Source organism: Kryptolebias marmoratus, linkage group LG1, assembly GCF_001649575.2.
Source record: "Kryptolebias marmoratus isolate JLee-2015 linkage group LG1, ASM164957v2, whole genome shotgun sequence".
NCBI lineage: Eukaryota > Metazoa > Chordata > Actinopteri > Cyprinodontiformes > Rivulidae > Kryptolebias > Kryptolebias marmoratus.
In genome coordinates this window covers 18,402,659-18,427,128 of record NC_051430.1, presented here as the reverse complement: position 1 = coordinate 18,427,128, position 24,470 = coordinate 18,402,659, and the positions used below count along the sequence as shown (strand labels likewise).

General features: G+C 39.4%; 1 protein-coding gene across 2 annotated transcripts in view; it reads right to left on the bottom strand.

The window, feature by feature from the left end:
* LOC108234578 (coronin-1C-A) overlaps positions 1–23,617 on the bottom strand; it is a 25,694-nt gene extending 2,077 nt beyond the window's left edge. Inside the window, exons 1-10 of one of the 2 annotated variants that reach the window (XM_025005428.2) lie at positions 23,254–23,617; positions 13,199–13,395; positions 3,997–4,119; positions 2,388–2,517; positions 2,106–2,287; positions 1,446–1,565; positions 1,132–1,236; positions 896–1,041; positions 650–707; positions 322–564 (exon numbers count right to left, since the gene is read on the bottom strand). In XM_025005428.2, coding sequence (XP_024861196.1) covers positions 322–564; positions 650–707; positions 896–1,041; positions 1,132–1,236; positions 1,446–1,565; positions 2,106–2,287; positions 2,388–2,517; positions 3,997–4,119; positions 13,199–13,395; positions 23,254–23,584 — 1,635 coding nt within the window. In that variant the 5' untranslated portion in view covers positions 23,585–23,617. Of the gene's footprint in view, positions 1–321; positions 565–649; positions 708–895; positions 1,042–1,131; positions 1,237–1,445; positions 1,566–2,105; positions 2,288–2,387; positions 2,518–3,996; positions 4,120–13,198; positions 13,396–21,509; positions 21,647–23,253 lie in introns of those variants that run through there. The other variant, XM_017413863.3, reaches the window with a different exon arrangement.
* Positions 23,618–24,470: the final 853 nt, after the last annotated feature.

The window sequence follows — 24,470 nt, the reverse complement described above, 5'->3', positions numbered from 1 at the left end:
AAGCAATCCAGCTTACATCACATCTCAGCTTTAAAAGCTCAACTCCACACTCTCTATTTCTGAATTGAGAAAGCTCCTCGGATGAGAAGCGAAACGTCTTCAGCTACAGAATAGAAGTCCAGTTGTTTTTGTTTTTTAACTTTTTTTTTAATTTACCATGGCCTGGATGACTGAGAATCTACACCAGCAACTTGTTATTATTCAAACAGAGTGATTTACTCTGAACTGTGCAGCTCCTCAGAAAGGTAAGTGACTAAAACCAGGCTTAACATTCATCTCAACCTCCAGAAAACGTGGGGGAAAAAAGCAAAAAACACTTACAATTGATGGAGTTGGGGAGGCAGACCTGTTGGCAGGGCTGGAGTGATCTTTCTTCTTGGTGACCTTGCTGTCCAAAATGTTCTTCTTGACCACCTTAAACTCACGGTTCTTGCCCGGAACGTAGCCGTTCTTCAGGGAGATCAGGATGGGGTCTCCGTTCTTGCCCTCAAACCATTCCTCAGCCTCCAGGGCAGGGTCTGGTCCGGCTGTGTCTGGGTACAAGTCGTCCTGGAACAGGTCCGACTGATGGGGGGAGAAGAGAAGAAAACGTTCAAGGACAAAGTTTTTACCCAGAAAAAATACGAGACAAAGTTATAACTGGACTCACCTTTCTAGGTACAGTCATCACAATCGGCTCACACTTTCTTTCATGCAGTTTATAGAACCTGATGACAAAATGCAAAATACTTATTTAAAGTCCAGTACATTAATAAACAAAGAAAACAGTTTCCTGTGAATCTGAACTGATTACATTCTGCCTCCTGGTGGTGAAACCAGGAGAAATTCAGAACTAGATCTAGTTAAAACTGATTCTGGTGTCAGACAACCCGTTTAGCCACCCATCTTAGCTTACCGTGCGATTTCACACTTGTTCACATCGAGGCCCCTCTTGGGCATGTAGCCCATGCCCCTCTGAGGCTCCTTGGTGACAAAGGTGTTGAGGAAGTGAACATACGGAGCTTCATCCGTGATTTCAAAGTAACGGATGCTGCTGTCACCCTGTAAGAAAACAGAGCCGTTTTAATTGCTTTTTTATATACATTAATGCTTGACTCTTTGGACTAGTGGGTGTCAAAAATGTTCACACACCTTCCCACAGAGGTAAACCATGTTGGTGTCTGGATCGTAGAAGGGCAGAAGCACGCCATTGCTGGTGTCCATCTCATTAACAGTCATGGGGTCCTCCATGTTTTGCTAAAAAATAAATAAATCACATGTATGAAAAGAAAATCAGTCATGTTCCACAGAGCTCTGAAGGTTTAATCAAAATCCTGGTAAAGACAATAAAATGTTCTGGTTTTTAATAGGCTTCTAAAACTGATTGTAACATGGATAAAATAATTCAGCCATCTGAAACAAAAGCACCAATCAGGACTGATTTCAGCGTTTATGAAGCAGCTCACCATGTCCCAGAGAGCCAGCTGTCTCTCACTCATACGACTGAACCCAGTGGTCAGGATGTTGCCGTCGGAAAGGAAAATGGCCCTCATGGGTCGAGCTCCCTCATGTGCCTTTTCCTTCTCCTGTGGAGTAAACAGCAGAAATACTTCGGTAATTACCTCTCGACAGTTTATCAAGTTCATCTCTGCCACAAACTCAGAGTCAACCTATTTATAAACAAACCAACACATGGCACAGATGAAACAAAATAAAGAACTTAAAATGACCATCAATCGACAGATTAGTGAATAATTTATTCTTCGACTTTGGCTTTAACAAATGGGTGTAATTATGTTTTAATGGGTGTATTGTTTTAAGCATCAACACTGATGTGTACAGGAGCAACAGTCACATCACAGGATAAGGGCAAATTACCTCAAACGTGTCGTGAACACATTCTTACTGAGTAACGAAAACAGAAGTTGATTAAGTATCATTTACTTGGGATTAGGTGTTCTTGAAAAAAACAAAACTTTGTATTTGTTTGCAAAACAAGTCATTATGGAGCACTGCAGTACAGAAGAGAGAGACAAAAGCAAAACAAGTATTTGGTTGCAAAAGGAAAAACTGGAGCCATAATACATCACTGAAATCTCACAACATTAGATCCTTTAGAAACTCACAGCAACAATCGTCTCCTTGCGGGGGTCGATGATGCGGATGGACTTGTCCTTGCAGGAGGTGCAGATAAGGCTGCCGTTGCGGTTCCAGCTGACGTTGTAAATGACATCGGGGTGCATGTCCTCTAGACTGATCATAGCCTCGCCTGTGCCCACGTTCCAGATGATGATCTGGTTGTCACAACCTGGAGATCAACAGAAGTCGAGTCAGCGTTAAACTCACTCCATGCATTTTGTTTCTGATCTAGCTGCTGAACAAATGTTCTCTCTACACGGGGTTTTTACCTGCACTGAGCAGGACGTTGCGTGCAGTTGGATGCCATGTGATGATGCCCACACGCTTGGAGTGGCCTTCCAGAACCACCACCGGCTCAGACATGGAAGTGACGAGGCCATTCTCAGGAATCTGCCATACCTAAAGAGGACAAACGCGTATGAAACTCAGGAAACACAGACCAACCTGCAAACGCCGGTCTCTGATCATTACTAAGAAACACCTGAAGGGGGCAGCAGTGACCAGTACTTCTCAGCATGTTCAGTGACAGGAATATTCAGTCAAGTTTATTTGTTGCAGAGTCACTGTAATTTCTTAGAGTTACTACCATTTTATTAATCTAATTTTTAATCTAAACTCAAAACTAGCCATTTAGTCATATTTTCCAACTATTTTTGGAAACCAACTTTTACAGCTGAGCACATCAATTTAACTTGAATATATAGCTTAAGTAATTTTCCCCATTTTCCGAATTCACTTTTTTTATTTTTAAAAGTGCATTCAGATGCTCTAATAACCTGGCAGCCATATTTATAATGAGAATAAATGTGTGACATCAGCAGATCTGAATTTTACCAAAGCAAAGATCTACTTTGGACATTAAACATGAGCTGGGCGAAACATGTGGAGAAAAACCTCATATTTCATGTTTCCCTTTATGTGTGTTACCATCAGTAACCACATCAGCAAGAAAAATACAAATAGTTTGTCTCCTTGACAGCAAGCTTTAAACGTGAAACACTTTCAATCTGATGCAGACAGAAGACGAACAGCTGCAGAGATAAAAGTGGAGATTTTAAAACCAACCCAATTTTCAGAAAAGACTAAACTGACAACATTTATATCATCCAACCAGGTTGTTAAAGAGAGCCGGCCATTTCCTACATTTAGTTTAAATGATTCTGTTAAATCTCTTTTTAGAAATGAGAACTTATTGTAGGAGACACTGCTGTGCCAACCAATCATCACACATTAATATTTATTCCATCATTAATGTATAATTTATAAATGTCCTAAAATGAAATGAATGCCAAAAGAATCCAACGACCACTTATTGCTGAAGGCTCTTCAAAGTATAAACGTAGTTTCATCTTGCCTATAAGGACAAACTACAACAAAGTGATTGCATTTAAAGGATTTAAATTGGAATGTAAAATAACTTTTATTCATTTAATTTTAAAAATACATTAAACATCACTGGTGGTTCTCTCTGTATGGCTTTACTTCGGTAAATATAATAAACACAGCATTGATTGAGCTCAACCTTAAAAACAGGATGTTTGGACTTTCAGGTAAGGAAGTGATGAAAACTAATCTGAGCCCAAATAAGGACATGCGTAGGAAAGTACAGCTAGTGTCTCAAAAGAAAAAGAAAAAAAAAAAAAAAGTCAGTGACCTCAGCTCAACAAACAGCTAAATCATTCCCCAGCTCTGGTTCCTGCAACACATATTTGAGCCTAATCTAATCCAGAGGGTGAGGCCTGCCACCAAACCCTGGGTTACAACAGCCCGGACTGTTGCAATGAAGGCATGGAGTCCCGTCACTTTGTTGGATGATGCTGCCATTTTCTCTCAGTTACGGTGTGTAATTTCAGGTGTAGCTTGTGAGGCAACCCTTACCATCACTGTGCAGTCCTCGGAGCCGCTGGCAATGACCTGGTCATTGTGGGGGCACCAGTCAATGTCTAACACGGGGCCCGTGTGACCACATACTGTTGGGTAGGATTTGTCAATGCGTCCCGACTGTGAAGACAAAGAGCAATAAGATCAGCATTACTGTGGTCTGTGTTATGAAACAAGACAATTATGACGTAATCCTAAACCCCCACCTACTAATAAATACATAAAACAGGGCTAGATCACAAACTGAGATACTTCAAATATTAAATGAGTGACGCGAGTAAGGAAGCACAAAGGGAACGCCTTCATTTTGAATGTTATCAGATGACAGCACTAAATTTTACCACATTTTTACTTGGATTATTTAGTGAACAGTCCACTGCAGTGCATTTAAAAAAAATGTGAGGCCTTATGCACAGAACGTAAAAAGTTTAAATGATAAATGTTATTTAGTTTAGTTTAATTACAACAAGTAAAAAAAAAAAATTGCTTTAATTCTACTAATACGTAGTTTATCCCATAGTTGGGCCAGAAATATGGAGAAAAAAATAAATTATGTTTGTCCCCTTTTCACATTTTCATCATTTGGAAGGTATTTTGTTTAAAAAAAATAGTTCCAGCTTATAAAATGGATTTGGCCCCATAAGAATATGTAAACAGAGAATGTTATTTTTTTTTACCTATTATAAAGTGTGTATAAAAATACCCATCGGCTTAAAGTAATAAATCTTTATCAGTTCTATTGGTTAACTGTGATGAGTGAGTCAGTGGCTCAGGTTGTGTGAAAGAGTAGGAAACTGTGAAACTTGGACATCCGGAGATGCAAGGACAGAAGTCTGACAAGTCGGCTGTGTACATTCCCATAATTCACCCTGTTCAGGTGCCATGACAGAACGCTAATCTGAACATCTAAACTGTTGACTGTAGTCAGAAGGTGGCAGTAAAGGTTGTTACTCATTCCTAAGAAATGAGTGGGCCTTAAAGGGATTTTCTTCTTCTGATGATTTTGAATTTTCAATCAACCTTTTCTCTGACGGTCTGAAAATACACAAGTGTTCGTGGCAACGTGGCTGCTGATTATTAACACAACAAATGCCCTTATTCTTTCATGCACTGTCAAATACTTTTCTCATTATAGATCATGAGCGTGTAGAAGAAGAAACCTAAAGTGTGAGAATCCTCAGTCTTGGGTTTTCTACATCGTTCAGCCAAAACACAGGCTTACTGGTCCAACACAGAAGCAATCAGAGATTAGATCTGGCCCTAAATGGACCAACTGTTGTAATTAAAGAAAGTCACTAGCAGTGATGTCCCTATGCCGTGGATTCATGTCAGCTGAGTTCGTCTGCTATTGAAACTGGTAACCCTAAACAAAGCAACAAATTGTGCCCTCTCTACCTAATTTACCTACACAAACTAGAATTTCTTTCTGATGTGTGCACCCACAGAGAGCAACTCAAAATACAACTTTATATCTGAAACCTATAAGCATGGAAACAAGATTCTCTCAATAAATGGTAAGATGATTTAGTGAACCTGAGCTGTAATGTGTGTTTAAAATACACCCTTGTCTGTGTTGACTCCAAGTACCACCACAGGGCCAGATGATGTCACCCACTGTAGCAGCTCTATTTAAAGCCGACAGTCTCTCTAATACAAGAAACAGCTCCACACTACATGCATCTACTAGGAATAGCATCAGGGACTTGAAAAGACCTGCAAAACAATGTGTTCACTAATGAGTAAGAGGCACAATAAAAACAATATTTCAAACTCAGGAGAACTTTAGTGTAAGTGTATACTATAACTGCACTCACAATGATTGGCCCTTTGTGTGGGCAACTAAAACAAGCACTGAACAGGAACAAATTGGTTGGAAGCATTGGATTTATTAATAGGCTTCTGGGAGGCTTTACTGACTATTTCTTGGTTTACCTAAAATTGCTTTGCAGCTATAAGTCTCCAGCAACATCCCCCTGTTAAAAGTATCACCAGTCTAGTACACTTTCCAGATCCTCCTCCTAAATAAATGCTGCTTTATTCTTCAGGAGAACACCAACTTCAGTTTTGTACTGTAGTGGTAAAATTAATTAGCGTACAAGAGTCAGGATCGTCAATTGATGGGTTTAATGTTCTGTCAGGTTGGGGGACTGGTAGGCACAAGTACACTGAAAGATTTATTGAAAATACTGAAGAGAAATTATCCCTTATTATCTGCCAGCAGTATATGTTTACAGAAAACAAATGTCTTTGTTTACATGCTTCAGGTCATTTCATTTTATTAGGTTTTAAAAACAAAATATTCCTAAAATTATATTTTTCATGACTAAATACAACAAAATGTATGATGAGTGCCCCAGAATACTGTGTGCCCTCAGTACATGCACAACACCTTTATGACTATCAGTAAGAACTAACATTGAACACCTACACTGTGTTGTGTGCGTTTGTATTTGCGTGTTCCTACATTTTGCTTAAATGCAGGTAGTAAGCTGAATAAGTATATAAAGGGGCTTCACAATAAACAGATGTAAGAAATAACAGAGCAAAAAAGAGAAAAATTTCTAAGACAAATATTAGGAAGTAAAGCAGTAACACTGCCATGCTTCATTTCTTCTTTCCCTTCTGCCAAGGTGACTACAAAACATCCAGTAATGTCAACATGGTAGGGAGTGGTCCAAGCTGGCTGTAGCCAAATTTTAAACATGGCAGGCCTAAAGTGTTACTTGGTCTGGTTGTTTTCCATAACACTGCCTCCAGCCCCTGACCTTAGCAGTTCTTTGCTAGTTCAGGAAAAAAACTTGATGCTATGGTAACTCCGGTTCTCTGAGGCCTGCTTTGGCAGTAATAATTTAAAGAACCAGTTTTATGGAAGGCACAGTTATGAAATAGAACTGCTTTTGTGCATAAGGCCTTTCATTTAGTGCCGTGTAGTAATGAATGTACAAATAAACATGAAAACTTGCAGGACAAAAAACTAGAACATGTTCGGGGTTGTAACTGTACAGAACCCTGGCAGACAAATTCAGACAGCCCTGTACAAATCTATAAAGAGATCAAAGTCTACATTATAGGAGGAATGACCTCTCATAAGGACAGGCAATCTGTGGAAAAAATTACAATCTCTTATCTACACCTTGGTGTAAATCCAATGAGCACACCCTAAAACCGACATTGAGCCTGAGAGCACAAAAAGCAGACTTTGACACCAATGTTCAGAGTGACCTATAAGCCACTATCCAGCAGGTAACACCAGCCTCAGCCAACTTCAGCTGAAGTCCTCCTTTTAGAAGACTACAATTAATTAAAATGTTAAGACAGACATATCTGTCCATGTCCAATTCACGTACAAATAGTATATTACAGCTCAAGTCAAAGTATTCTGTATTTGATTTACAGAAGGCAGCAGGAACAGGATGTAAAGCAGGAAGGAAATGATCTGATGACCAGGTGTTAGCAACAGAAACTTCATAAACAAGCTTGAAAACAGAATAATCTGGTCAGAGACAACTAATTTAAAACAACCAGAAATACAGCTATTACCACACACACTATTTGAACATATTAAAACCATGGATCGTGTTTGGTCTCGTTCACAACTTGCACACCCACAAAAAAAAAAACAAACAAACATCAATGAGTAATTCCTAATAACGCCCAACCAGTTTTGACACGTAGGGCTGCTGTTTCAACACCAGTTTGTGCTGAACACATGCACATTGTGACTGTGGAAGATTTCAATAGATGCAAGCAAAAATAATGACCTCAAATGATTCAAGGTTTAAAAAAAACAAAACTTCCAAATTCTTCACCATTTCCTTTCAAAAATCTTTTAACCAGCAGGTGGTGTTAAAAACAGACTTTTAAACAATGTGAACAAATAACAGTTGAATAAACTTAATTAAAAGAGCTGTGCGATTCATTTAAATTACATTCACAGGACTGTCTCAGAGCAGAGGAGTTCAACCATTGAGCTAGACCCCACCCATCACATTCCATGTCTTGGCCTAAGGCAGCTATGATATGGGTATGACTAATAAGAGCCAGCGGGTGTTAAAACACCACCCTTTAATGTGGTAATGGCATTTGTGTCTGATTTACACAACAGATTTCAGTCTGAAAGACAAGCAAGCTGATCTCGTCTCAGGCCTGATTAAAAGGTGTCATGGTACAGGGCCACACAAAGCACAAATGGTGCTTAAAATAACATATCATTGGACAGTGCCACTGACCAATTACTACCTGTGAAAAGCCCATGGTGCCTCAAAAAAAAAAAATCGCCTACTGTCCTCCTGAAAAGGTCAACTTGTCAAAGTCTGTCATAAATTAAGTCACTTTATTCAAAGACAAAAAGACTTGCATGATTTCAAGAGACAAAATATTTAAAATCAGAAACATAACTAAGACAAAACAATAGTTTGAAGACTTAAAGAAGCCATTATTTGCACAAATTCAAAACAGCTTTAGGAATAAATAAATAAAAAAAAGATATTTCATGTTTGATTTCATTAGAAGCCAGTGTCCTGGCAACACTGGCAGGAAGTCTGATTTAAAGCCTTTTCTGGCAGAACTACCCAGTATAATAGAGCTCTTTAACATGGAAGGAGTGGTTTCTTTAATGTTACTTAAATCTATTAAAATGCAACAGACGGCACATACTAAAATAAAAAGCCAGACTGCACATGCTAAAATAAAAAGATTAAAAATAAGAGAAAACACACACACACACAAAACAAGAAACTAAATTGAATTTCAACAAATGCACCAAAGCTAAAAAGCAATCAGATTACTATCTAAAAGATCTTATTTAATCTGGGGTTTTTCCATTGATTAGGTGTCTGTTTTTATGACTTTTGTACAAACACACACAAAAAAATTAATCCAGCAATCTTTGTAATTGCTTATAAACATTTTAATAACAAGGAAAAAAAATAAATCTCAATTCCAACAGCTTAAGGTCTAAACTACAGTTTTTGTTGGGAGTAAAACTATATTATAAATGCTTATACATCTTCAGGCCCTCTTGACTGCCAACAAACTACTTGTGCATTTTCAACTTATAAGACTTTCAACCTTCAGCAGAAAAACACTTCATCATTAAATCCTCTTCAAACCGTTTGCTTTGTGTGCAGAAAATTGAAAAAAAAAAAATATGGTGGCAACCATTGGCTGAATAGACAAATTTAACCATGAGTTACCAGCTAACTACAGCTAAATAAATATTAAAAGCCCCACCCACACGAAGGCGCACAGAGTGAAACACCTAACATGTTCACGACTGAACTGGATTCTCTGAGAGGAATGTCTGAGGCCTCGAAAACAACCAGTCGCATAGCAACAAATATGACTGCAGAAAAAGAGACTCGCAGGGCAATGAATACAATGCACAACACTGAAACACTTACAGAAAAAAACATGAACAATATTCCCTCAAGGCAAGAGAGGACATTCTTTTCATTCACATAGGAGGCCTGCACACTTCCTTTCCTTGCAGCTCAACATGTGATTCACACACACACACACACACACAAAGTGATTGGTCTTCCATGCATACTGTCCACGGCTGCTCTCTGCTCTATGGAAATTTCCACTTTTACAAGTCCCTGTGTCCATAATGGTTGATGCAAACAGCTAGCAGCAGCAACAATGCTATTATACCCAGAACCTTGACTTAAACTTTATGACCTTCTAATGGTAGGGCATAAACAATATAATGCAAAATTAAAAATAAACAAAAAAACACTGACTTTGAATTTGGGCTTTTTAATAACTAAATTGCTGGAAGAGACATACCTGTAAAGACTTAGTAGAAATGGCAAATAAAGCATACAGTGGAAGCAGGAAAAACAATCTTTAGATTCTAGATGTTGAGATATATTTACAGGTCTGCAGAAAACTGACGCTGGCTGCTGGATTACAATCAAAGTAGTTGTGGTTAAAATTCATAAGCAACCATAGAATTTTAAAAAGGTGCTCAAGCAGGTTTTGAATGCTGATGATTTAAAAAAAAAATTAAAAAGCCCCAAGTTTGTTCTGCATGGTCCACCTCAAACACGTCCCACGATGCTGCCACCTCAAAAACATCTGACTTACTTTAAAATATCTGAAATCTCTAGTCCTAAAACAGCCCATTTCTCAGTAACCAAGGAGTGTTATCACATTTAAATAAGGCACTTGAATATACTAATCGACTTTGCAACCCAAAAGAAGAAGAAGAAGAAGAAGAAAAAAAGAAGACTTTAACCCAATTCAATCATCCTGGGCGCTCTTCAACATTTGGCCTATCCCAGAATGCTCGAGTGTTCTGACACTGCATGAGGCAGCCAATGGTGAGGCACGAGGAAACGTCCTGGAAGGCTGTCAGGCAGGGAGCAGTGAATGACCATATATGGTAAAATCTGCAGTCAGCAGGAATGAGCGGCAAAGGCAGAGGCAACCGAGCAACCTAGAGGTTTTTAAAAAACAAGACTAACCAACATGTTGAGGAAACATCCTGAACATCAAACACACCCAATGACTTTTTGCATTTAAACGGCAGAGTGCAGCCTACATATCAGCAAAGCTGGTGGACAAAAAAAGAAAAAAGTAGTGTGTCACTGAAAACACACCCTGGAACTATTAAAAGCAAAGGCCGAGCCCAGACTTAATGAATCATTAAGAGACTGAGTCCAAATCAAAACACTACACATTTGACAATCTTCTCTATGAAGTGGCAACACTGGGCAAAGACAAACTGCTTGAAAATATCTACTTGGTGAAACATTATAAAACACTCCCATGCATGTATAAATCAAAGTCAGATTTATGAGGAAGGAAAAGAAATCTGTATTTGTCATAAGTGACTGATACTTCCTCTTTATGTTGAGAGAATAGATTTTTAAAATCAGCAAATACTTGCCTGTTGCCATCACTCCCACAACTTCCTTCATATGGAAATTAGGGAATAAATTAGCTGGAATCCAGCAATGAATGAGAAAGGGAGATTGAAAGCATGAGGGAAGAGGATGACATGTGTTTAGCTTGACATCTGATCCCCCCCTCTATATATCCTTGTGTTCTGACAGGATGAAGCAACAATACTCATAGCTGTGCTGAGTCAGGGCGGCCTGACGCACTAACCCACATCCCTGTGAGTCAGACAAAGAGCCACCCCCATCACCTGACCGCTCAAACGAGGCTCAGACCTTAAGGTTGGCTGCAGATCAACAACTTGCCATTTCAAATTTAAAACAAAAGGAAAACACTGCAGAATATAATACAGAGTAAATGCTTCTTGAAAAGACAATTTAGTACATCAGTATAGGAATTAAGCCGTGTGCATAGCTGCACATGGCTTAACTCTGAAGGGGGAAGGAGCATCATCACATTTCTGCCCCCCTCAAATTCAGTGAAGTAACGACAAAAGGCTGAACTGGGAATAAACGCAGGACAAAGACTGAGCAGCTGGCTGCCCACAGAGACGTATAGAATCAGCACAAGGTTAGCTGGACAAATGCACTCATGTTAGAAATGGGACAGAGTAAGAAGGCTGAAGAACATTTGCGAGGAAGCAGATTTGTGGCTTAGAAAGAAACAATTTAAACTGTCTTCAGTCAAGCTCAATCTTATCCAGACAGCAGCTCAAAACTGGCAACAAGATGGTTATACAGCTTGTGAAAAACAGTTTAATAGCAAACGACTATTTAAATGGAAACATCCTAGTGTTTTTCCACATGGTTTATTAGAAAATACCCCACAAGCAGAGATCAACTTTGTAATACTGGTACAATGCACTGCAGTTAAGTCTGTTTCTGGGAACAGACTTGTCCCACTTTTGAGACCTGCATTGCCAGCTGAGGCTATACTGAGATTTCCAGATGGGACATGCTTTTACACAAAATAATTTGAAAATAGCACAGTGTTAAAGGCTAAAAATAATGGCTAAAGTGAAAAAAATAAAATAAAAAAGGGAATGCCCGTTATCCTATGAGACTTTAAAACTCGTTCTAGGTACCCAAGACTGTCTCTGGTTTAGTAGCAATACTGGTCAAACTGTCAACAGTCATAAAACACTCAACACAATAAATTTTCAACAAGATCATTCCCCTTTAAACCCTTTCAAAGCCTGGGCTGTTGAAAAGAGGAAAATACTTTTAGCTGAAGGACTGGTTTGTCAAGCCCGCTAACTTAAATGCAGAGTAATCTAAAAGTCAGAAGGGTTTTCCAGCCTCTCACTTTAGGTGAATAGCCTAAGTGGGGGGTTTTTTCCTGCACATACAAAACCTCAGAATCCTCCAGCAGTTTAATTCAGCGGAGAAAGTGAAATTTGTTCTGTAGGAAAACTATTGGTGGACTAGGACACGGCATGCAGAGGGAAGCTCACACAAAATTAAACACAAAAACAAGGGCAGGAGGAGCGTGAAAGGAATGAGCTCACGGGCCACAGCCAGTGCAAGTTTTGCATTGAACGAGGTGCTGAGAGGCGTAAGCTGCGTGATGACAGGCCTGAGGATCCGGTTCCTATGCCAGAGCCCTCTCATATGACACGGTAGTGTAGTGCTGTACACTAATTACAGACACAGGGTTGATCTGTCAACAGCGTTGTGGTGCTTATGTCACTCAGTGTTAGGACCTGCCAATACTTGAATCTGAACTATTCCCCACTATTAAGTATAATGTCATTCAGGAGTTCTCTGATGGGACAAATAAGCTATTTTAAATATCACTCTAACCTCTATTGCACAATTAATCCCATTATGACTGTAGCTTTTAGACAAAAAGGAGGTTTGCAGTACTAACTCAGTCACCTTGTTGACAAAAAAAAAAAAAATCCCTCTTCAAATGCAGTCTTGACCAACCAGAGTGTAAATCTGAGGAGGGATTCCTTATATGGAGACAAGAATGAGGAGACAGTTTGCTCCGGAGCTTTGGAGTCGTTTCTGATTTACACGTAAAGGAGGGGCGTGTCTGACAGCCTGCTGGTAAACATTAATCCCAGAATACACCGACATGCAGCGTCAGCAGTATTGTTGGTAAGAGGTGAAGTTTTTTAATGCAAATGACTATTTGCTGTACACAAAACATGGAAATTTGGTTGTGACTTTCAACAAAGGGGCCATTTTCTTTTGTGCCAGTCTAAACATAAGTTATCTTTTGAGGTAGTTTTGGTGAGCCACCTGTGCACACAGTGAACGAAATCACATCCGCGCAACTCCAAACTTACCTTCTGAAGAGGGAGAACGAGGAACGCTCCACCACCACTGGCCTCGATAATTATGGCAACAAACTTGGGATTGACAGCACAGAAGGCGCTGTCCCATGTGACCCTTGAAACTCGAATGTCATCGTAGCATTGGTCATTCTTCACCGCCTGGCCAAAGACATGACGGAATTTGCTCTGCCGTACAACTCGTCTCATATCTGCAAAAAGTGCAGAGAAGAAGAATCAACATTTAGAGTTTAGGAAATTAATGTAAACTTTGCTAAAATAAAGAGCTCAAAATAACAAATAGTAGCAAAAATCACAGTTTGTTTTAAGAATTAGATCCTTTTTGTTTAAAAACTAAACCCCATTCAGGTATCAGCATTTATTGTTGTACATAATGCATTCTGGAAAGCACCTTTAAGTAGGCATAAATTTGTTTAAAAAAGGGAAGGAAAGCAAACATGCTTTATGATAGGTTATAAACTTCATACTGTTTTCACAGAGAAGTTGTTTTTCCTCAAATGTCTTCCATAGCGCCAAATATTTAACAACTAAAACACAGAGCATTTATCTCTGGAACAGGAACAAAAAGGGCCACTTCCAGAGGGAGATTTGACATACCCAATCCAAACAAAAACAGATTTTGTGGCTGGTTCAGTAAAAATCTTCACCAAGACAATTCGCTGGCAGACGAGTGCTTTGGAAAACATGCTCATTCAAAAAGGCTCGGATCCCACTGCTCTGCTTACAAAAACAAGGCACTTCCAAAGATAATGGAAAGCTGGCCAACATCAGATTTAAAGAAAATAAAAAAAAACAAACCAGGTCTAGCCTCACCTACAACATACAGGAAAGTAAAATTTCTCTAATGACTCTGCAAAAAGTTTCTTTAAAAAAAGAAAGTAAGAGAAAAAAAAATAGTTTTTATCCAGCACATGGAAACAGTTTCCCAGACCAAAGCACTGCACAGGATGTGGAACATGGTTTGAAGGTGGTTTTTCTTTGTGTGTGTGTGTGTGTGTGTTTGTGTAGACAAAAAGACAGTAAAGGAATAAAAAAAGTGAATGTGATCAAGGCCTGTGTGGCTCTTTTCTGACATGACGAACGATTTCACCAGGCGTGACTAAGCAACCCAACTCCTCCACAAAACAAAACTAATTTCATGACGTTATGTTAAAAATGGATGACAAAATTACTGAAAATGACCATTTCTGCTTGCACCAAACATCAACAATAAGCTTAAAAATGTATTTACTCAAATGAAAGCTAAGATGACACTGAAAGTCAAACATTGTTACATAAATTAAAAAATATGAGGCGCCTAAAATTTTGTAAATCTTTTGGTAATATGTGTCTGTATCAGACATGCATCCATCTGGTCTATAAATTCAGAAATAAATTAATATACATTTATTTATGAAAAGGCAATAAGTGAACACACTGGAATTGGAGTAATTTCTTTGAAAGATATCAGAAGACAAGAATCTTGCTTTTCTTAGCGACAACTAGCTTTTTAGAGCAACAGAAAAATAAATTTTAGACCATAGGGGATTGATCTTGTTCACTTACATTCATTCTTATAGCACTTTAATCATTAGCAATTAAAGTTATTTAGGAATAAAGTTGAAGAGTTATGTAATTAACTCATCTAGTCAGGAACCTAACAGATTATGGATCTTTAACATACAGTGAACATTAGTATCAAGTACACAATTATTTGTAATAGTGCATGTGTGTTTTTAGAATAATTTTGCCAGATTAGTCTCAGTGCTAAGATTAACTTCAGACTAACTGGATGTGATGGTGCAACTAGCCTCTGAGTACACAGCATGGGTTTAAACAGGGCTTAGGAAACTACTCTGCTTCGTTAAAGGTTGTAAATATAAAGAAAAAGTAATTCAATTTATTGTTCACGCCTGTCTCCACGTACAGTAACCTGATCTGGATGTGTATAAGACAGTTTGACAGAAATCTCAAAGTCGTTTAAAAAGCTGTTGGTGGGGATACCAACATACAGCAGAGCTAAGCTAAATCTGACGAGGCAGGAAAAACTGGCCCAGAGTTTCCATAGGAGGTGTCTGTGTTCATGCTGCAACAATACCTACAGTCAAGAGGATCACTTCAGACAGCGCTTTTGATTCCAGCACATGTCAAAGCATGTTCAAGAGGAATTTAGGAAAAAAAAAAAAAGACATATTAGCACATCAACACTGGTGGTGCCACGCCATGAGGCGTCATGTCAAAGAATGATCGCTATTTAGGCAAAGTTCAAAAACACACTGCGTTGTTATCAGAGCCCAGAAAGGACAAGAAGGGGAATGAAAGTAATTTCAGAAGGGGAAAGTGATTAATCTAGCATTTAAAATGGAGGTTATTTTAGCTAGAGCAAAAAAATAAATAAAATCAAGCGGTATTAATCCCCAGCTTACTCTTCTTATCCCTACACCTTTTTCCACTTTCTTTTCTAACAGGCCACTTAACTTACAGTTAAATAAACATATCAAGGAGTTGATTTCCAGTGATTAGGCTTATAATACCAGTTTAATAAAGATAGGCAGCAAATAAACTGCCATGAAATTTAGTCAGAAGACGGAGCAATTTCTTAACAAGCTGCAGCTTTTTGAAGAACTGAATTGTTCAAAATCTGTCCTATCACTGTTTCAATTTATATTACAAGTAGTAATTTTTCCATTAATACAATGTTAAAATTTACCAAAATGTCTTTATGTCTCCAGTGAAACTTCTCAAACATTTTTAGATTTTAAGAACAAGAAATATGTTTTGTCCTTCAAATGCATGTACATATATGCCAAATACATATATTTTTAATTAAGCTTTGACTCTGAATCGACATGCAACTCTCAGCCAGGGCAAATGTTTTCCATCTTTTAAGGGATGAGCAGAACAAATAGTTTATCTTTGCAAATGGCAAAGGGTCTAGACAGGAATAAGAACTGGGGTAGAGGATATAATGTGACAGGAAGCAGAACATGTCTAAACGAAAAATGTTTCGTTTTTACACCTTGAGCCATCGATAGTATGCGTTTTCATCCCCTCCATTTTACAGTGGCTAACATGTAGCAGACTCAAAGACTAAACTGAGTTGTAGTTTCCAAATCACAAACATCAGTCTAGACAGATTTCTGGAGCAGAAGCAGCCAAAGGGCACAAACCTGCCTGTTCTCCTCATTAGATCGTTTCTGACCTCAACTTTCCCTTGAAACTTGGAAGAAAAATCCTACAAATATACAAATATCCAAAGCATGGGAGTGCATCATTTTCCAAGTAGTGACTGGCATACTGTCACATGAGTTTACCACTATGGGCTGAAGCCGCAAACAACTGGTGAGTCAAGTTCCTTTGTGCTTTATCTGGTCATGCGCGCACGCGCGCACACACACACACACACACACACCAGGCTTCTGTCACATCATACGTTTTGACATTAAAGAGTAGGACAAGCACAGGTGTATTAAAGGCTGCAATCCACTGGGATAAAGTTCTACTTTTGCACATGTTCTCCAGAAAAACCAGTTTGCACAGATGAAAAAGTGGAACATGGCCCTCAGTACACCAGTGATGGTTCCTTCATGTCAAAACAGCTGCAGTGAAAAAGCCTAAATGGCAAAGATTTTCATTCCCACAAACACATATTGGGTCTTTTTTAAAATCTAAGAAAAATGACTACATATAAACATAAATGTGAATCAAAAACAGCAATAGAAACCTTGCTACAATTTACTCTCTATGCAGCTTGTATCCAACAAGACAGAGGAATGTATGCGCTTCCTACAAGTTAAGATCACTGTGCTAACCCATGGAGGATTTTCCTTAAAAAGCTACCTCATGCACACACACGCACACACAAATACCAACGACTGCTTACCATTAAACCAAAGAAAAACTGTTTTTGTACAACAGAGTCATTGGTATGACATTTGTCATTTTGAAGGCAACTGTGAATCAGCTTCGGAGCATAAGCATGCATTTTTAAAGCCTGACTTTAATGACAGGAGACATTTTAACGTTGCATATTCTCGCCACATTCAACGACATTCAAACATACCAATTACTGTAATCCATAAACACCCAGACTGTGTAAGTACTTCAGTTGATTTCTTTAACAAAGCACATGAACAGGAGAAAACATTTGCAGAGATGTCAAAGTTTTAATTTTACGGCTGACTTTTAGGAAGAAAACATTTGATGGCTTTAATTTTTTTTTCTCTGAACCTTGTTAAGATACAAAACCGCCCTTAATACTTTTACAAGCTCAAATTTTAAAAACAAGTCAGAATGTGCTAATAATGGAGAGGTCAGGGCAGCAGAACTATTATAAAGATAATCTCCACAACACTTATTTTCTACTAATGAATACTTTTATACAAAGTGTGCAAGATAGTATCCACATTACAATTTTATGAGGTCTAATCATGGAAACATTAACAGTTTAAACACAGTACTGTTCTTTCTGAAGTCTTTTTAGCTTAGAGATGATGCTGTTGATGTCAAAGAGAAAAAAAGTTTAATTGGACTAGAAAGTAATACAAATAAAATTGAACGTATGAAGCAAAACTGGTATTTTGCCGAAGATATTGGCAAAAATCATCAATAATTTATAACAACTGTTTTAATTTATCAATATAAACACGACAGACAAATCTAACAGAATACTGTGGGTACAGTTTAGTTCTATAGTGTGTTGTATTTTTCCTTCACTGTTGATAAGACTGGTTTCCAATGAATGTGGTTGCTACGACAGGTCACAGCAGAACAAGCACATGAAATGCAAAGTAAATCCTCTTCCTGTAATCAAGGCCACAACCAACTACTGAGATTAGATTTTAGCTACATTGTATTGAATATTCAACAATGAGGCAAGGTGCTGTTCTTTCCCCACTTCAACCCTACTGCAAACAACTAGGTGATATAAAGCCAAAATCTGACAATTACCAGGTTTATTATAACTCGCCAAAAAACTCATCCCAGCTTATTCTGTCCAGGCACGTCTATGATGGAGCCTATCCCAGCTGTCATTCAGCTACAAACAGGCTACACAGTCGACAGGCTGCAAGCTTGTCTCATATTTACAAGAGCTAAGAATCCACATCTTGGCCTTTCCAACTTCCTTGTTCCAAAACAGAAAAAAAAGCCAGAAAAAGTCTGTAACTTTGACATGTTTTAGGGTGAAACCGAGCGTGTTCGAGGCAGCACTGTAGATTAAACCCTCCTTTCCAACTCTGTCAATTCTGTTAGACAGAAAACTAAATCTTAAACTCCTTATCCTACTTAAGTATGGGTTTAACAGGGATCACTTCAAAGTAATACGATAGTAATAAAAACAGGAAAAGTTCTTGTTTTTAAGTGTTTGTGTGCATGTGTATCAAGTTACATCAAATGGCACGTATGTAGAACATCTAACATAACATTTTCTTGCTTACTGTTTAAAAAGCACACACACACACACACACACACTTTAGAGGACAAAGCAGTCGCCTCCTCTTCCTGATCAGCCACTTCTCCCTCCCCCAATGTGCTACACACAAAACACAGCCCCATTTAAACAGATGTCGTCAATTTTGGAGGAAAAGACCAACAAAAAGAAATGGTACTGGTCATTGTTACACTACAAACCAAAGAAAACCATTTTCCTCCCCAAAAAGTGTAAGAACTAAACTTCAACTGTGATTTAGTTTTAGTCAATACAAACACAAAAATAATGCACACAATACTTTACACAAGAGTGACATACATGGGCTAAAAAAACAACTATTTCTTTTTATATAGATGACATATGTACTGTGGCTAAAATTGGATACTGACGTGGGTTTTCTAATGAATTTTAATTATGCATGCACTGCACAACATTCTGTGAAAACAATCCCCAACACAGATTAAAGCAGGTAAAATAGCAGGAAGATTTAAATAGACTAAAATGCAAAGCAGGCTGTTAAAAAAATAATGTTGGAAACAATCTTGTACAGAAAGCACAACAAGCCTGTGTTATAGATAAACAAAAAAAAAATCCATTGGTTTTCAAGTTTTGGCATTTTATTCAAAAACAGCAGAAGGTTTAACAGGATAAAAGAGGCAGATATGTGGCAGGACTGGATACCAGCTGAGGTACGTCATATATGATAAACGATTGCAATCTTTCATAAAAACAAAACTTATTCTTTCCTTAGAATGCACATTATTTCTAAAGAAAAAAAATGTAAAAAGTGGAATGCTTTGAAGCCAAGATATCTCTCTGATAATCTACACACTCAGTTAACATGTATGACATAAATGTCATATGTCAGAACACCTTTTCAATGTCATTTGATGCTAAATCTAAACGAAAAAAAAATGCCCTTGAAAGCTGACCACAGGCCTTGCTGCAACTGATAGGAACCAACCCTCCCTTGCATTTTATGCTCAGTTCCCTCTGCTTCTTCCTGACCCACTTCCTCAATCCACAAAGCCATAGGAAGGCAGGCAAAACACTTCTGAAGGCCTCACGCTGCTGCACAGCAAGCAGAGGGTGATGTGTCTGGAGCGACTAACAAATCCAAACACAGCTGTACTACTGTTGACCCCAGGGCGCCCCGTCAACCTTCACCTCTCTTGAAACCTGGGGGGGGGTGGACGACCCATCGGTTACATGAGGGTCATGTAGCCTTCTTCACACGGGTCATAAAGGTGTGTTGTCCTGGCTCACTAACCACTCATTACAAGCCAAAGGACCCCACTATCATAACCAGACAAATCCACATCAGAGATCAAACTGAGGGATAACACGGAGAGCCACGTGGGACTTCATCTGCTTTGATGAAGGGAGTTTAAATGACAAGCGAGTCATTGGTCAGAAAGCTGTGGATCAATTTATTTTTCAATGTAAGAACAAAAATTCAGACTCAACCCAATCACCGTCACAGTTTCAGCTACTCAAATTTAAAAAAAAAACTACTGATCATTTGGTTATGTGTCAATGCTTAATAAGTGTATAATGCACATGCTTAAGAAGCTAGTCAAACAGTTAAGTCCTTATAATTAATTAATTAATATACATAACATGTCTTACTTAAAGTGTAATGATTGGGCAAATAAGATGCAAGCCATGAAAGAAAATCATATGACCCATTTGAAGTTTGTTTTGAGTGCGATTAAACCAAACTTTTCTTTTTGGAGGGGGGGGGGGGATTTCGCTATGAAAGAGCAGCTACACTGATAATAAAGAATCCATTAGACATTTCTCTTGCCTGCCTTCAGTGAGGGTAACTAACAGATTTAGTGTGATTTCAAACCAGCAGTCCTCCACATGTTATAACTGAGGTAGGCAGCATGGAGACCACATGTGTCAAAGTTAAGGCCAGGGGGCCAGAAACAGCCCTTGTTACAATTTTTTCCGGCCCGCGAGATGATATTTGGCCTGCCCATCCCTGACATAATAAATCTCATCAAATTCTATTTGAAATGTGTTCCCCCACCACCACCCCTTTTAAATCAAGCTATGCTTGTCCTAAATCATGTATGACCTCTCGGAAAAGGGTTTTTACGAATAATTTGACATAATGCATCTGAAAACTAAGGTTAGTTTATATATTTTTAATAAATACCGACTGAGATTAGCCCCTAGGACGGTGATTTTTAATTCTGCCCCCTGTGTGAAGCAGTTCGACTCCCCTACGGTGCACTAATCTGTGCAGCTGGGAATGTGCTCCATGAAAAGGGGGCATCCAGTCGGCTGCTACGACCCCCTTCCCTCTTCCACACCGCTGCTGACTGCGTGTTAGTGGGTCAAATCGGAACCACGCATCTGGGTGAAGATATTCGACTTCATTCAAATGGTTCGTGGGGGGAAAAAGAAAAGGAAGAAAACGGAGAGAGTTCAGTGGAGGTTTTCTGCGTGCAGAAGCTATTGTTCAGTTCGGAGGGAATGCCAGGGGCCAGGGCGCGGTTAGTGCTGACTGCACCTCCGTCTGAATGTGCGCGGATCTGTCGGAGATAAGTTTTCCTGCCGCACTACGGTTAGCCACCCCACCCTCGTTCAATAACGAACGACCCATTTCGCCTCCTTTTACGTGAAAGGAGAGCGAGGATGCCGGCTGGAAAACCGCGATTCCTTTAGGTTTTTTTTATTTCGACAAGAAACTTCCCGCCGCTGTCAGTTTAGCTGTCGACGGAGGCTAATGCTAGCTAAGAAACAATTCAACGTTACGGAGTATCCCGATTCATTTTAGCTAGCGCGTGCACTTTCCTGTCTGGAGCGCTGCGGTTAGGTGGGTAAACGAAAAGCGCTAACATACACACACACAGCTCTTAACAGTCACTATGATTTGTGACCTACCTTCAGTGTGGAAAATAAAACTATTCCTGAAAGCTGAATGACAGAACGAATTCAAACACGTATCCCAAATTTTTCCTCCCTCTACCGGAGCTGCCTCTGAGCCGACACAGGCTGTTCTTTCTGCTCTTTCCCCTCTCTTCCGCAAGCCCCGCCCCGTGACTTTCTTCGCGAGTCACGGTTGGCTAAACTCTCCTTGACAGGCAGGTTCAGCAGCCAATCAGAGTGATGTTATGGATAAAGGGCTCCGAGTTCACGGTTCCTTTCTCCAGACTCCCTGTTACAGTAAATTACCTTTAATTGGTGTCGTTATAGCATCATAATCATTTTAGGTAGCCTGCTTGTGATGATTCCTTTTCTTTTGACTAAATGATTAATATCTAGTTGATAATCTACGAATGAATTGGTTAAACGACATCTATTTGCCAGGTAATTAACCAGTTCATTGGATTCGCATCACAATTTCCCTCCAAGTAGCCAAACGTTTTTTGTAGTCTTTTAAAGTGGTCTTGATCAATAGCTCTTAAGGCTAAAAGACCTTTTCAGATTTTCTTTGGACTTTAGTTGCTTTTCCCACTCATTATAACAGTCAAATTCTGTAATTGGTTTTCTATTTTTTACAAATCCAAGTAAAATACAGGGAGCTTGTAACAAAATACCTGAAGATCCAATTTAAATTTGTTTTTTGCTAGGTTGTCATTTCAACACAACACCGAGTTTTGGAGCTAGTTTTTTAATGGCTGAATGTTTCAAAGGTCAGAGTTATGTGCTTTAAAACACAACATATGATGGAAATGGTCAGGTACTGAGCAGACAATGAGTGCAAAAAAGAACCAAAGTTTAAGAAAAACAGTGAAAGAAGTTCAAAAGGCCTGAAAAACTATTGATCAAGGCACCCTTAAATGATTACAAGTCTGGCTTTTTGGAAGGAAATCATGAAGAAATGAGGAATAATCAAGACTTTTGTACAGTTCTGCTCATTGAACTGTTCAGAGGGGAATTGATGCATCTTATTAATTCATTTGAGCACGTTTGGATTCATCTTAATATTCTAGAAATATCCAAAAATTTAATCTCAGGGTGATGCATTAATAGTAAGTACAAGTGCAAGTCTAATTGTGCGTGGATATGAAAAACAAACTAACAAAGAACAAGTGATTATCAGACAGTATATCGGAAATTTCACTTGGGCTCGTAAAAAGTCTGTCTCTACTGACCATAAAGATAATTTCTTTTTTAGTTTGTGAGCTACGTGAGGAAGTAACACACAAACATCTTGAAGAAATATCTACATTTCAATTCTTGGGTTTTTCCCCCAAATCACCACAAGATGGCGGTATTCTGCAAATCCACTACAGGACAGTCTCTTCACAGCAAGGAGCAGCTGCAGCTCATCAGCCAATCTGTTTCAATAACAATTGTCACAGGAGGTAATTTATCAGCCATTCTTTTATCTTGAATGTTGTTTGTGCCAAATGAAAGACCTACTTAAAAAATGCAATAGATACAGAATTTCAACACAGTTTAAGCACTTTGCAGCCAGACAGTGACCTAAGAGCCAAAAAGAACTTTTCAAGGAGCAATAATAGTTTGGTCCCTTATATAATCAAATTAAACATTAATGCAAAAGCAGTTGAACAGCCTAAATGTGGAAAGTTTTCTGTCAGGATTAAAACCATCATTTGGTGACTGTTTGGTGACTTTAAAAACTTTTAAAGACACCAAACAGAGTGAGTTTCCTTCTTACCTCTTCTCACAGACGGCTTCCTCTCGATTGGTCTGTCGGAAGATTTGTGAGGCGAATCAAACGCTGCCTTCATCTCTGCCACCTTCACAGAATGGCCCTGCTCCTCACACTTGACCTCTGCCGGTTTGGGCCGCTCGTGGTGCTGCAGCTTCTCGTGCAGCTGGATCGTCTCCTTTATGAGCTCTGAGACGGGCCTGGGTTTGGGACTGCTCTGGGATCTGTCTCTCAGCGTGACGCCGCTGTTGTCGCTCTCCTTGCAGGGTTTTCTCTCAGTTTGAGTCGGTGTTGTGTTTTCTGAGACAAGCGCCTGGTTTTGATGATCCTGCTTCATGCTGGATGAGGCTTGGTGGCTCCCCCGCGTGAGAACTGCCCCATCTGCAACCAAAATTGCTCCAGCATCCCCAGCTGGTGCAGCGGCGTCATCACAGGCCTCCTTCACCACCTGTCTGCTTCCTGATTCATGAGCCACACTGTCAGAGCCAGTCGCTTTGCTCTTGATGTCAGTCTTCTCAGCAGTAGGATTCTGAGACGGCTCTACGATTTGCCTGTCACATTTTGCAGACAGTGACTCAGTACGAACCTCTGAATGAAGTGCAGATTCCTTGAAGATCACGCCACTCACCTCACATGATGTCCTCCCATGTGAAACAGCCGATTGTGAGTTGTTTAAAGGCACACTTTGAGAAGCTTTTGGACTTTTCTTTATCGCCACATCTGCCTCCGCTGAAGCAGCTGCTGGTTTGATGCTCTCGCCCCCCGAGGAATGGGGTTTTGTGAGTGAGCTCTCACACAGAACATCAGCAGCCGCTGCGGGCTGAACACAAAGTAAATCTGAGGTTAAATTCTGAGCAGCGACTGTCTCTTTAATTTCCAGTTCCAGATTTTGGGCATCTCTCTGTTTTACGTGAGTATTTGAATTAATCTTCACGTCACCACCAGACTGATCAATCTGGTCCCTGGATGCTGCTGAAACTCGACTGTTAAACATCCTCTCTGCGCCCTCAGGAACATCTGAGGTGTCAACTTCTTTTATTTTAGACAAAGACGGGGTCGCCTCTGTTTTGTTCCTCTTAAGTAGCCTCTCCAGAATGGAGCTGTGCTCAATGAGCAAGGCCGTGTTTGATGCTGAATCTGAGGGCATGCCTTCATTTGGCTCAGCTGAGTCCATCTGTGGATGCTGCCTGTCCACCTCCCTCTGATCATCTGCATCAGGGACT